The sequence below is a fragment of the Tympanuchus pallidicinctus genome, unplaced genomic scaffold (genome assembly GCF_026119805.1).
Source record: "Tympanuchus pallidicinctus isolate F22 unplaced genomic scaffold, pur_lepc_1.0 scaffold13, whole genome shotgun sequence".
In the NCBI taxonomy this organism is placed as follows: Eukaryota; Metazoa; Chordata; class Aves; order Galliformes; family Phasianidae; genus Tympanuchus; species Tympanuchus pallidicinctus.
Genome location: NW_026294648.1, coordinates 16,831,072 through 16,845,321, shown reverse-complemented (window position 1 = coordinate 16,845,321; position 14,250 = coordinate 16,831,072). Strand labels below are relative to the sequence as shown.

Here is a 14,250-nt window from a genome sequence, read left to right as displayed (position 1 = left end):
AAAAAGGCTTAAAATCCACTTTAATAATGCATTCCTGTAACATTCCTCAGACAAACTCAAACTTGTTAGTGGGACAATTACAGCTTGTGTTCAAACAGTTTACACTAAATGAAAAAATCTTGTAGTACTTCTACACAAAAGACAGGCAAGGTTAAGATTATACAAACATTTGTTTCAGTTAAATCTTCAGCATGAGATACAGTATCTTTTGTCCAATAGATTGTACTTTACTACCAGTAAAAATAAACAGCGATACAACACATTATCAAAAAGTTCATCCCAACCAGATCCTCCCAGCCACTCCGGCTGCACACGACGGTCAACTACTTTAAAGAAACAGATGGTCCAGATAAGAAGAGTAACTACAAGTTAGGAGGAAAAAAAAACAAAGAACAGAAATAAAATGAACATAAAGATCTCTCCAATTCACTGTATGATGGATCATTTGGAGCAATATTGATTTACAGAATCACGGGAGCTGCAAAGTACCCAGATGCTGCCCTGGTTCTCCAGAGAATCCTTCCCTGTGCTACACTAAGGAAATAATTAAAAAAAGAAGCCAAGACTTACTGCAGTTGTATTTAGTTCTGCCTCAGGACTCCAGCTGCAAACAGGACACCTGGAGTGGTGAAGGCATCGCAGTCCTTGCCAGATTTTACCGTTAGAGAACAACGACGGCAGCCTCCCTGAATCCATTTTCACATTGAAAGTGTAGGAATGCACCACATGAAATTCTCTATAAAACGTTTCTCAGTCAGACTGCACTCCCCTCATCCTAGAGTGGCTTAACCAAAGCAGGCCCTAATCGACTATTCGGATACCCACCCCCTGAGTAGAACCCTGTACGGCCTGCCAAGATTCATTTCCTCTTTGGGGCAAGTGCAGGGGGCAGCTTCATCCTGTTAGTATCTGCGACGCTTGTTGGGGCCAAACTCCCCCCCTGGATTTCCTCTGTTGAAGGCAGGAGGGTTCCCTCCCATGGCTCCCAGGCCTTCCATCGTGCTGCCCTGCCCAAAGCGATCCGCAGGCGGTGGTGGAGTCTGTGTTGAAGAAGCAAGATGGAAGACAGCAGTTAGAAGCCATTCTGGTTGGTTTAAATCTTGTCCAAATCCTGCCATTTCCATTTATCTTGCTATAAATTACCCTCAGCCATCAAAACTGACCCCAAATCCGGGCTGAGAAGGCTCTAATTGCAGTTCAGCACTGCAGGACCCTTCCCCACGTATCCTGGAGTCGAGCATACTGGAAAGCAGCTCATACACCATCCCCAGCCACTGCCCTGCTGTGGAACGTGTGAGTAACAGTCTGGGAGAGGAATTTACATTTCCATCATATTTCCTCACCCAAACTGAATGTAAATGAGGAGCAGCACACTGATAATGCAGCACTATCACAATCCAGACGTAGACAACGCTGTGAATCCAAGATAAGTCTGAAATAGTGATCCTGTGGCTTGCCCATATCCCTCTATTTCCATTCCTCAGTTCTCCCACCTCCCAGTTTAGGCAATGCTACTGCACAGCCTCTTCCTTCCAGCAGGGAAAAGAGCAAAGCATTGCTCAGCTTGGAAGGCACCTCACAAAGTCCCCATCCAACCCTTGCTCCAAGCTGAGTCAGCTGGGAGGGCAGATCAGGTCAGACACAGCTTCAGCCCATCTGGTCTGAAAAACACCCAAGGACTGGAATGCAGTGACTTAGTAAGTCAAACTAAGCACCTGGCCTGGACAAAGTTACCTAAAAAACTATCCATCTTCCTGGCCATTGGAGAAACAGCCCATTGCTTTTGGTCTGGGTGGCCTTACTCCAACATACTGATCTTAACACATTTTCTATTGTTTGTTTTGTTAGTTAGTTTGTTTTTTTTATTTAAACAAGGATTATGAGCTGCTCAAGATGAATAAACCTGACTGGAAGAGCTGCCCTGTGAGAGGATCAATCCTCTGTCTGAGGGACAGGGATGACAGATGCCACCAAAGCAATTATCTGTTGCAAAGCTCTGCAGTAAAGCCCTCAATGCCTACCACCAGAGCTCCAATTCCTGAGCACTGTCCCTCCTTTCCAGTACAGCTACCAGGTCACCCCCACCCCACTCTATTTGCTTCACTGGACTGAACTTCACTTGCAAAATAAGAAAGCTCCCACAGTTGCAAGCTGCAGACACAGAGCATCACAGCTTTATTTTCATAGAAACAGTAACAGCCAAATGAGGGCCAGCAGTTCAATTCCCTCACCTCGCCAAGGCAGCCCTCAGCACAGTGCCTGTGTGCAGACACGGCTTCCCCAGTTAAACCTGACACCCCCAACAACTCCCACAGAACCTGAAGCAACACTTTTACCTCTCATTTGTAACAAGCCAGCACACGCGCACAGTTACCATTCACCACTGAAATTACTAATGCAGCAACTGTAATTCGTGGCTAAAGATCTGATGTTTCATTCCATCTCAGTGGTACCTCAATGTCCCCCAGGATCAGATGTTATTCTTAGAAGCATTTTTCCTACACTACTATGGAAATTTAGCAAACAGACTTTTTGTAAGCTAGCTGCAGCACGCAGTGACAAGTCTGTATGTTTCAGAACAACAGGTTTCAGCTCCTGTCAGCACTGCAATTACGTTCCTTCGTCACTTCATTTCGTGTCACTGTTACTGAAGCAGTTTGTGGGTTTCCTACGTAACAGAAAACAAGCCAACTTTTCTCATCTTTTGCAAAGGATTTGTAATGAATGGAACTTCTGATTTCCATGAGCTGTATTGAAATTCTAAATGTGCATTCAGAATTCTCCCTAGGCCTTTCTCTTCATAAGTCAGCAGTGGCATATCTCAGCTGGGAGGATGCCTGAGGTTTCCAGACACTTAAGGTCTGTACGAGTGAGGACCATTGGAGGTCAATGGGGTGTAAACCTGCACTGTGCTCACAAGGATCTGGAGATCCACCCTTCACTTTGGCCAATCAAGCACTTCAGCTTTCTTTGCCCTACAAGAAGAGTCACAGAGGCCTTTTGCAAATATATGCAGTTTAAAAATAAATTCTATATAAAACCTAAAAAAAGCAAATACATAAGCATAGCCACTACTGATTCTTTGCTCCTCACTTCCTAAGCAAATTATCTGAACTCATTTCTGCATCCTCATTATTACTGTAATCATTTCAGCTTATTAGCATGGGAACTTAAGTGTTTTCAGAAATGAGTTTTGGACAGAACACTCCTGAAAGCTCAGCTTTATGCTTCAAGATCCCGTGTCTCCAAATATTCTGAGTGCTTCCCAATAAGCCATTTAAGAAATGGCTACGAATGACTGCTAGGATCCTTCTAACAAAGGTTTTTAGCAGTACATTTGAAGTAACATAAGAAGGATGCCATGGTTAAATCCTCAAAAACACCAACAAATAGCAAGATGAACTCAGACAGATCTCAGCAGCAGCCAGGTATTGGGTCTGGGGGGGCAACAAGCCTCAAGAGCACAGTGCTGAGCAAGGGAAACAACATCATGCACGCTTCAAAGGTGCACAGCTGGAGCTGCATTACCATTCCCATGGCTCCATCGGGTATCATGGCTCCAGGACCAGCTGCAGGAGGCGCAGCAGCAGGAACGTTGGTGCCACCCATCGCCCCTCTGTTGTTCATGCCAATGGTACCTGGAAAACAAAGCCTTATTTGTAGCAAACAAAGAGGAAGCCGGGGTCTCCTTGTCGCTCCAAAACCACAGAGCACCACGTGAGCTTCCTGCAGTGTTGGATGCAGGGACAGAGTCCTGATTTACTAACGAGCACTATTAGGTCACGATAAACTGGTTTTGCATTCCACTGTTATCTGAAGCTACAGCAAATTCTGATGGTCACCATTTCCATGAACCACTGCTCCATGGCCTTCTCACTCTTATGCACAAGGCCTGAAACTCCAGATCATGTAGTCAAAACATGGAAAGACACAACTGAGATTACTGCCTGGGATCAAGGGCAGGTTGGATCACATTGTACCACTTTCTTTATCAGTACACATGTCTTATTCACATATGGGTCTGACAGCAATTTCAATCAAGACTTCTGCTCACTGAGCTTTCACATCTATACTGCCTCGCATGCAGCTTTTGTTGTATTTCCTGTAGTATGATTGCTTCCTGTCACTAAACTTAGAAACTGTCAGAGTAATTCTCTCCAAGGAGCAAATAAAACAAAACCACTCAACAAGTCACGGATTTTTGTAGAGAAGGAAATAAACATGCATAGAAATGAAGAGGGTCACAAAAAAACCCCAGCAACAACAAAGAAAACCATCAGACCACACTTACCTCCCATTCCCATCTGTCCCATTCGCATGTCTGGTGGCTCCCTCTGGAAAAGAGAGACTCATTTCAAACAATGAACTAAACGGAGTTTTTCTTAATGAAGTCACAAATACGTTGTGTTCTGGGCTCTTTGTTACTGCACAGAAAAGTCACTCCTAGGGTGTATTTCAAGAGCAGATCTATTCTTTCATGGTACAACATCGAGCAGCAAAGCAGAGCTACGTGGAGGGACTGTACTAAACTGCAGCACAAAGAGATACCTGACACCTGCCTGGTGAGATCTGCTGAGCAGCAGTAACACACTGTAAAGAATCTGCTGCTACTTCCTCAGCATAGCTAAGAAGCTTTTCAGCTTTTCCTGCTGGAAGGAATTCAAGCTTACATAACAAATATGCAGCACTGGGCCACTTCTACAAAATGCCAGCCAGTGAGCTTAGGGCACACATCACACATACACCTCACCACACAGCCAGGACCTTGGGGGGGCTTTCAAAGGGTAGATAGCAGCAGGACAAGGGGAAATGGCTTTAAATTGAGAGAGGGAAGATTGAGGTTGGATGTCAGGGGGAAGTTCTTTATAGAGAGAGTGGTGAGGTGCTGGAACAGCTGCCCAGAGAGGCTGTGGATGCCCTGTCCATCCCTGGAGGTGTTCAAGGCCAGGTTGGATGGGGCCCTGGGCTGCTATGAAACGTGGAGGTTGGTGGCCCTGCGTGTGGCAGGGGGTTGGAGACTCAAGATCCTTGAGGTCCCTTCCAGCCCAGGCCATTCTGTGATTCTGTGTGACCTACATAAACAGCAGTTGGACAGTAACTGCATTAGCTACATTCTCCAGACAAAACTATTAAGATTAAAGGGAATCAACAAGTGAGCGTAGGACGTAGTGAGTACAGAGTCTCTCAACCAACATCTTAAGTATTCACAGAAAGCCCCATGCTGGGAAGGGCAAAATTCTACTGATGTGGATGCAGTGGGGAAGGGGCCATTCGTACCGCGTCAGCAAAGTTCCCCTTGAAGCCTTCCTGCTGGCGCCTCATCATCTCTTCCTGCTGCCTTCTCATTTCTTCCTCACGGCGCCTGCGTTCTTCCTCTTGCCTGGAAAAAAGAGGTAAGGATGCTCAGCACAGCACACACCAGTCACTTGCATCACAGTGCTGCCTAGCAGGCTCTCGTTTTGGAGACGTGCAGCTTTAAAACCACGGTTCTGCTGAAGCTGTAAGACATTAGGCACCTTGTGATGAAAACAAACATCCGTGAGCAGTTCTCAACACGCTCAGTTTTAAGGAATTCGTTATAAAAACAGACCCAAGCTCACCCATGTACACAGCAGCTCCAAGTACGTGCTAACTATGTGCAATACAGTGCATAAAAGCCAGATACTTCTCAAGCTCCTTGTATTACAGAAGTAAACTGGAGGACCACATGGAGCTCCTTACAATAACCCTGAGACAGCAAAGAGCTGGAATAGAGAGAGAAATGTCTGAGACTAAGTTACCTCCCAAATGAGAAGTCAGGTAAGATACCAGATGGGGCTTCCCATCCTGCAGCATTAAAGCTGCTGCACAGATTCTCATTTTTTGACTCTGCCTTGGTCAAGGAGCTAAACTGAGATAGAGAATTAAAACAAACAAAAAACACAACCTAACTCTACGCAGCGTCCTTCACCTTCAGAAGGAACTCTTCCATCCTAAACCAGATGTAAACTCCCCCGTTAACAGAAAAGGCCAGAAACAACAGCCCCTCTTTAGGTAGCAATTAAGTTGTCAGCTTGAGCAATTAGTGAACTGGAGAAGCTTTCTTCCGTATCATAACAGACCCACAGTTTCAGAACTGCCTCCTTACCTGATTTCCAACTGTTTACGTTTCTGTACTTCCTGGTTATGCAATTCCTCCATCCTCCTCAGCTCCTCCTGGCGTCTCATTAAATCTGTGAAAGACGACAGATCCGCAGCTGGTTAAAATCAAGCATCCATGCCACAGCTCAGCTTCAGCAGGCTCCATCAGCCTACTGAGCCACTCATCCTGGGATGCTGGAGGGTCTCGATCTGCCATTGCAGTTATCTCAGACTGGTACCTTGCCTCATGAGCATAACTTGGTGCTCATGGCGAGCTGCTTCCATTTCCATTTCCAGCTTCTCTCGAGCTTCCTTGATGTTACGGTCTACCTGCTCTTGCTGCTGCTTCTCCATCTCTATTAGAGCCTTCCAACGCATGGCATACTCATACTCAAAGCTGCCAGGCTGTGCAAACCGAGGAGGCTGCTCACGCTCCCTGTCAAGCAAGGAAGAGCCAGTGAATGCTTCAACAAAGCGAAGAGGAACTAAGAAAAAAATAACTGTTTGTGTGCAAATGCAGTGGCAGATCCTCTTGTCAGTTAGAAATGCGTCTCACTGCAACAAACAGGAAACCTCTGTGCCCCCTGTTTTTGCACAAATAGCTGTGCTTTAGATGCCACTTCTTCCCCCCTCGAAAAACTGCTGTTATTGAAAGAAGAAATTTAGGCAGAAAACAAGCGCCCTGTCATCTCCCATACCAAGTAATGACACACTGTGTTCCTAAGACACCAAGATACTGGGTGAAGGAAATTCAGACATTCTCTTGAATTTAGAATTCTCTTGAAACAATCAGGCTTTGCTCCTGCTGCACCTCTTATGGACAGGTTTACCCCAGAAACACACAAAGCCCAAAGTTCACCTTGCTGATTTCTGCACCCCTGCACCTGGAGCATGCATCTCTTCCCCATGCATCCTCAGGGCTCCTGCAGCTCTCATTCTCCTTACTTGTCAAATGTATGACCTCACATGGTTTGCTGATTCCACTGCTGTGACCACACGATACCTGCTTACACCAGGAAGCCCTCATAGACAGTGGCCTCCCTCCTGCACAGCTCTATAATCCTTTAATGCTCTTCACACTATTCCTTCTGTTTTCACTGTGACTTTAAGTCTCTTTTTTTCTCCAGACTGTCCATAATGCTTAGAGCTAATAACTTAAGTCTCTGTTTCAGCTTCTCATCCAACCAAGGAAAACACACCCCAAACTGACACCATTTTCTACTCCAAGAACAGAAGCAGACAAACACTTATGAAGAAGTACATAGAGGCTGCCATTCTCATCCAGCAGAGTGGATCCAGAAACACCACTTCCTTTCAGCTCACCAGGGCAAGGGAACAGTGCATGAGCACCTTCCTAAGGCTCAAGCAGGACAATGTCCTGGAGCCCACAGTGTCTCCCTATGGAAAGCACATACTTGTGATATTGCTGGTTTTTGATGACAAGTTTTTCTGGTAGCCCCTCTTCATCATCATATTGATCCATGGGCTCCACAGTCACAGGCCGAGGGAATCTATAAAGAAAAGATGAGATGCTTTGAGGACAACTCTAGAATAAGCCTGCATTACAGGAAACCCTGTACACAAAGTCTGAACCTATAAAATATTGCTTTTAGTGCTGCTCAATGAAATTCACAGCAGTCAGGGATCTGAACCAAAGTGAAACCTGAATTTTCTCCCCCTTTCCTCCCTTGCTACATGACCAACCACGGGCTGTGCGTGGCCTGTTCACAGCTGCCTATGGTGAGGAGTAACACTTCTCCTTGCTGCAGACCACTGGCTGTACCACTCACACCCTCTTGGAGAGATCACCACGTGCTGTTTGTTACTGCCAAACAGCAGAGCTCTGCCAGCTCCTGTTGGGCCCTGCCTTAATCTCCCTAGAAATCCACTGGCATGCTTCACAACAGACACTGCACCTGAGAGCTTCTGCCCTCCTCATCTCTGCGTGAAGAAGGAAATTAATTAACAATACCAATTATCTCACAATCAGCTTCCCACTGCAGCACAGACACCACTCGCACCCTCAGCTTCTCTTTCTTAACCCATTTGCCACAGCTTTGGAAATGGAAGAAGCAGTCATGCCATGCTGAGGAGCAAGCAGTGCTCAGGCTCCAGTAGAAAGACAGGACATGAGAGGCTGAAGGTCCACAGCAGTTTTCCAGCTTAAGGTGATACATGCCAGTATCAACTGCCTTATTTTCCAATGTGAACTCATCTATTCCAGCCAGCTCATGTAGCTGCTGCTTTGTCCTAGTTCATGGCAGTAAATAACTCCAATCACAACCAAACCACATGTAGAAATAAGCAACAAACTGGCTCCCCATCCCACATAATAAAAACCAGTGCAGAGTGTTAGAAAAAGTGAGCATTGCCCCCAGGTGCTCTCTCTTACATACTGGCAATGCTCAATTTGTTTTCATGGTTCTTTCAGACTACATATTTCTGAATCAGCAAGAAGGCAGGGAGTAAATAATGCAAATGAACTGAGAGCCCGAGAGCACCCTGGCAGCAACCCTGCTGCTGAGAACTGCAACTCCAATGGCTGCTCCCAAAGAGTCTCAGGCAGGAAACTGCAATGGGAAAACAAAACAAGAACAACAGAAAGCTGCTTTTTGAAACTGAATGCATTGAATACTGCTGTGCCATACACAGCTTCCCACCCCCCAAGAAAAAGAAGTGAAAGCACAACGCTCACAAAATTACTTCTGAAATTATCAATACAGCTCAACTTCAGGCAGTGTTTCATTATGAAATTCTAGGGACACACACAGAAGAAACAGTTTCTACTCTCAAAATACCAAAGATGGCCAACCACCCCCCATTTTTAAAGCAACAAGGAGTGCTCCGTGGAGATATCCAGAGTCAGTCACTCACTTGTGCACATTCACATGATGTCCTCTGTTGCCTTACGATATTTAAGCACAAGGAAAATGATTTCATTACTGCTAAACCCAGAACAACCCATCCCTCTGCCCAGCAGCTCAGACAGAGCCGTGCTCGCAGAGCAGCAGACCAGCACTCTGTCTCAGCAGCACTCACGGCGTGGATCCCAGCCCTGCACCAGCGTGCACAATTAACACCCTGAGCTTTGTTTCCAGCCAGTGCCATGGGTGGTTTCTGAAGCACCTCTTGCTTGTTACAAGGTGCTTCAATTGCTCTAAGGCACCTTTATCTACAAGGAGCTCACTGGGCAGCTTTGCATGCTGACCCCACCAGCAGGCTTTCCAAAAGGAAGATTGGAGGCTCGAGTTTCAGCATATGTTCACTCTTGCTGGAAAAGAAGCTAAAATTCTCCCTGGGCAAACGACCTCTTGTCCCATGGCTCATCTGCCCCCACTGCTTCTAAGAAACATTGCTCACAAGCCAACGGCACCCATCAACCTGCACACATCCATACAACTCCTCGCCCTCCACACTTACGTCGTCAGCAGGAAAGAGCCATCACTACATCTGTCCAGGGCTTTCCTGGCAGCAGGCTTCCCTGAGAACTCCACAATGCCTTTCCCAGAGGATCGCCCTCTGTCATCCACAATCACCACAGCCCTTTCCACCTGGCCAAACACCGAGAAGGCTTCCTCCAGGAGCTCATTGGACACGAACTGAGGCAGGTTCCTGACTGTCAGCGATGCGCTGTGGCACGCAAAGCGCACCCTGAGCTGCTTCCCACGGAGAGGCATGTTGTCTAGTTCCACTTTTGCAATCTCTGCCAGAGTGCGAGTTTCCTGAAGATAAAAAGTCACCATTGAAGCTCTCAGAGCAGCATGGAATCAGCTACGTACACAACTGTCACAGACGTTTCCCCTGAGCATTTCATTGAGAAGACAGCATTTTAAAACATGCCCTCATAGCCATTCTCTGCTGTCAGTGGCTCTGAAGACACACGTAGAGTTTGGAGGGGAAAAAGAAACATTAGATGGAAGCCTTATCCAGTAACCAGTAGTAGCAAAGCAAACAAGTTATCATTATCTACCAGATGTAACTCAATTAGAGCAACAGAGTCTTCTAAGAAATGCGCTTATTAATTTGTTTTAAATAGTAACAATTAAAGTGTCACACATTGTTCAAGGAAACTTGCTGTGTGACAATCCACGAAAGACATCCCACTCCATATTCATTTACATCACTGCCAAGAAGTTTGTGCTACAGTAAAATGCCCCAAGACTCCGGAACTTCCCACTCACAGCGGGGCTTTCAGACAGACAGCACCTGAGCCACAGGTCTGAGAACCATTCTGTGATGTCTGCAGCTCACTCTCCGCCCTCCCAGCCATATTTCAAGGTGATTATCTGGAGGCTTTCCCCCACCTCCAAAGCATTTGTCACCCCAGTAACGTTGTGTGATGCTCTGTGTTCACAGACACATCACGTTTGTGCCCTTCCAGGAGACAGAAGTCTACCTGCTCTGTAACAGCACCGTGTTTTCCTTCTATCAGCTGATTCCAGAATAACTCCACTAATATCTCTGCATCCTTGCCACAAGCTGCCTGAATTCACACTCCTTACACCATGCTCCAGACAAATCACTTGGAGAAGCTAATCCATGATCCCAGGTCACTGAACACCAGCAGCAGGCTCAGTGAGCAAGATATCTGCACATCTGTACTCGCAGCTCCCCTCTGCTGTTCACTGCCACCACAACAGCCCTAGGGCAGCAGGGCACTCACCAGCCTGATGAAGCCAAAGCCTTTGTCCTTGTGTATGAAGACTTCCCCTGCCTTGCCATACTTCTCAAATAACTTTCTCATCTCTTCCTCTGTAATGTCTGGGGGCAGATTGCCCACAAAGAGGCGGCTTCTTTGGGTGAAGGTTTTTTCCCCAGGTTTCCGGAAATTCTTCAGGTCGATGGTCAGGCCTTCATCTGAGGGGAATAAGGTACACAGCTGCTCTACAGTTGGGGGGATAAATGCCATTAGGTTTCGTCACAGTGAACACAGAGACACAGGACAAATACAGGCAATACCACCCCCTCACTCAGGTCTCAAACCTCCCCAGCCATCTCTTCAGCAATAGGAGGATTCTATTTCACAACAAAGGTTTTTCTTAAAGAAAACCTGCCTGAATCTCATCAACAGCAGTGAAATACAGTTTAGAACTGAAAAAAAAGAATAACAGAAACGCCAGAGCTTGGAATAACGTGAGAGTTTTCACTCAGCTTTGGAGATCTGCCTAAGACGACTGGTCCACAATAAAAGCAATTGCAGTCACACTACAGGATTTTGCTGTTACAACCTGAATGATTACAGGGAAGCTGCAGTTCGACCAGCAATCAGATATTTTGCTGCCAACAACCCAGAGCACCAAAAAGAAATACGCAGAGGAGTTAATTTTGCTCAGATGGGTGACATTTTAGATAGATGGTACTGAACAGGATGGGATTTGGGTTCCAGAGCCTTGGGTTCCAAGCTGAAGAGAAGGCTGGGATGGTGAAAATAACAAAAACATATAAACAGCCCCTTAGGTGAGACCTCAGACAAATTACAGAGTTCATTACACAAAATCTGTATTTCCTAAGTAATGCCACATCTAACAGTAATAAACAGCAGTGCTTACATCAACACCCTCAATCCCACATGCACTCTTTAGCCCTCAGTTCAGCAAGAATCCAGCAGAACCCTGGAAGCTGCAGATCCCACGTGAAGGTTGCCTGACTCTGCCCCCTTTCTTAAAGGCATACAGGAGCCCTCCACAAGCTGTGGGAAGGTATTTCACTCTTTTTGTTTTAATTCCTCTCTTCTATTTATTTGACACCAGCACTCTGCACATCGAGCCCTCCCCCAATTGCTTTGCAAAGGAGACACTTCATGGCCACAAGAAATAAACCCAAGTGGTTTGATTCAGACAAGAGTGTGATACTGACCAGAATGGGCTGGGCATGCAGACAGTGGCTAAGGACCACACTTTTATGAGTACAACTACTCCTCTACAACTAAAGAAGTGAGACTGACGTATCTATAGAGAACAGTAAGTTCTTTACATCATGCAGAAATCACAAGATGAAGTGCTTTGTTCTGTGAACTTCTCCAGGCCACTACCAAAAGTATTTGGGTTCAACTGCAAGGCCTGTGATTTAATTGAGCATCACTGTTCCACCTTAATTAGATCAGAGGGATGCAAGATGCAGGCTGCCCCTCTGAGTTGACCTCCTAAGAACACACTGATGACTGCTGTGGTGTTTCCAGACTAACTGGAAGCACAGCAGTCGGCCACCCTGTTCTATCATCTCCCATGAACCTGCTTAACAGGATCACTTCATAAAAAACCCATGCATTTTTTATTAGCCTGCTGTCTGCCTGCATGGGGGTGAGAGGGGTTCCTTTCAACCTGCAAGCAGGACAAAAAGAAACCAAGGGAACCGTGCATAAGGAACACAACTGGAGGGGCAGTGAGCTCAGAAAACGCTTCTGAGGAAGCGAAGCGCAGGTGTGACTTTGAGATCTTTGTTTTGAAAGCTGAGCAGAAAGACTTCAACAGAAAAAACTGGAATACAACCAGAGCACCTGCTCCCATCCCGCCAACACGATGGGGCTGCACTGAACTACACTCGTGGCCCACGGGGCCAGGTTGGACAGGGCTCCATCAGCACACAGTGCTTCAGCTCAGAACCACTCTCTGAACACCAACTGACGGAGCCGCAGCCCGTGCTGATTAAGAACTCGGAAACACCCTCAAGTAGAGAGAAACGCAGCACTGAGGGCAGCTGTTTGTGCACAGTGAGGCATTCTTACATGCTTCTGAGCATCTCGGGGACCTTCCATGGTAAAACTGAGTTTTTGTGGCTGTGAACAACAGTGCTGAGGGGAACAAGGCTCAGTGGGCACAAGTGGACACGATGAGCCCAGAAATCTTTTATAAGATTTACAACCTAAGCGATTTTACGACTCTAAGGACAACTGTGTCTGCAGAGAGAGCAGCTCTGCTTCCTTCACATTTAAGGAAAAGCGCATTGAGAAACCCTTTTGTGGAGAGAGAGTAAAAAAGGAACGGGCTGAAAGCTGCCTGAATTCATCTGCGGGGACGGAAACACCACTAAGAACTGAAAGCCTTCAAAGTGCATGCGAATTTCCCTGGAGAACCCCGCACAAAAAGGAACCCTTTTTCTTCACCCAGAGGGTGGTGAGGCACTGGCACAGGTTGCCCAAGGAGGCTGTGGATGCCCCATCCCTGCAGGCATTCAAGGCCAGGCTGGATGTGGCTCTGGGCAGCCTGGTCTGCTGGCTGGTGACCTGCACACAGCAGGGGGTTGGAACTAGATGAGCACAGTGGTCCTTTGCAACCCAGGCCATTCTACGATCCTACCAACCCGCACAAAAAGGAACCCATAGATACAACGAGAGCAGCAGCCCCGATCCCAGGCGCTGCGGGACTCACTCTGGCTGTTGGCCTGCTGCCCGTTGGCGGGGATGGAGGGCGGCGGGTGCTGCTGGTGTTGGTGCTGGTGCTGCTTCCGCGGCGCATGGTTTTGTTTGTCCATGTTGAAGCCCTTGTTGCCCTGCATCTTGCCCACCTGCGGGGGGGACAGGCACCGATAGGCGGCGGCTCCGAGGCTCCGCGGCCCCGAACCCCTCCGGCAGCGCCTCGGCGAGGCTCGGCGGCCGCGTGCGGTGGCGGGGCGGGGCGGGGCGCGCTAGGCCGCGGAAGGCCTCGGCGGCGGAGACCGAGCCGGCGCGCCCGGCCCCGCGGCGGAACGGCCCCGAGCGGTGGCCCCGCGCCGGCCGCGGCCTCACCTGGCGGCGGACGGCGGCGACGAGGAGAATCGCGGCCCTTCGGCCCCGCAGCGGCCCTGAGAGCAGCGCGCGCGCGGCCGGAACTCGCGCAACCTAACCTCGCGGCCTCCACCCGCACTCCCATTGGCCTCCCTGCCGCGAACGCCGCACTCCCATTGGTCGCGCGCGCCGCCACTCACCGGCCTATCGTGGCGGGGCGGGCCGAGGCGGGCCGGCGGCTCTTTGCGAGGAGCCGATTGGCCGCGTTTCGGCGGCGGCCCGCAGCGCGCGCTGCCAATCACCGCGGCGGGCATCACGCTGGGTTGAGAGGCGAGCAGAGAGACAAAGGAGACGAGCGAGCGGCCGGCGGGCGCCGCGCAGGCGTTGTGAGGCGAACGGCCGCACAGGCGCAGTAAGGACCGAGGGCT

The 14,250-nt window shown here is 48.2% G+C and overlaps 2 protein-coding genes across 4 annotated transcripts in view; one reads left to right on the top strand and one right to left on the bottom strand.

Moving 5' to 3' along the window:
* Nucleotides 1-14,194, bottom strand: NONO (non-POU domain containing octamer binding). Of its 3 annotated transcripts, none has more exons than XM_052673637.1 (11): nucleotides 14,023-14,194; nucleotides 13,488-13,623; nucleotides 10,784-11,004; nucleotides 9,541-9,842; nucleotides 7,536-7,631; nucleotides 6,360-6,556; nucleotides 6,128-6,212; nucleotides 5,278-5,380; nucleotides 4,292-4,334; nucleotides 3,529-3,638; nucleotides 1-1,040 (listed from the first exon to the last, which is right to left on the bottom strand). In XM_052673637.1, exons 1-11 carry the CDS (start codon nucleotides 14,134-14,136, stop codon nucleotides 903-905), a joined length of 1,545 nt encoding a protein of 514 aa, XP_052529597.1. In that variant the 5' UTR covers nucleotides 14,137-14,194; the 3' UTR covers nucleotides 1-902. The 3 variants fall into 3 exon arrangements, with proteins under 3 accessions (XP_052529597.1, XP_052529598.1, XP_052529600.1); XM_052673638.1 differs by having other exon boundaries at nucleotides 10,784-10,977; XM_052673640.1 differs by lacking the exon at nucleotides 14,023-14,194 and adding an exon at nucleotides 13,844-13,980.
* ZMYM3 (zinc finger MYM-type containing 3) overlaps nucleotides 14,134-14,250 on the top strand; it is a 30,360-nt gene continuing 30,243 nt past the window's right edge. The window contains exon 1 of the mRNA XM_052673630.1: nucleotides 14,134-14,234. The gene's annotated coding sequence lies outside the window, so the exon portion shown is untranslated. The remainder of the gene's footprint in view (nucleotides 14,235-14,250) is intronic.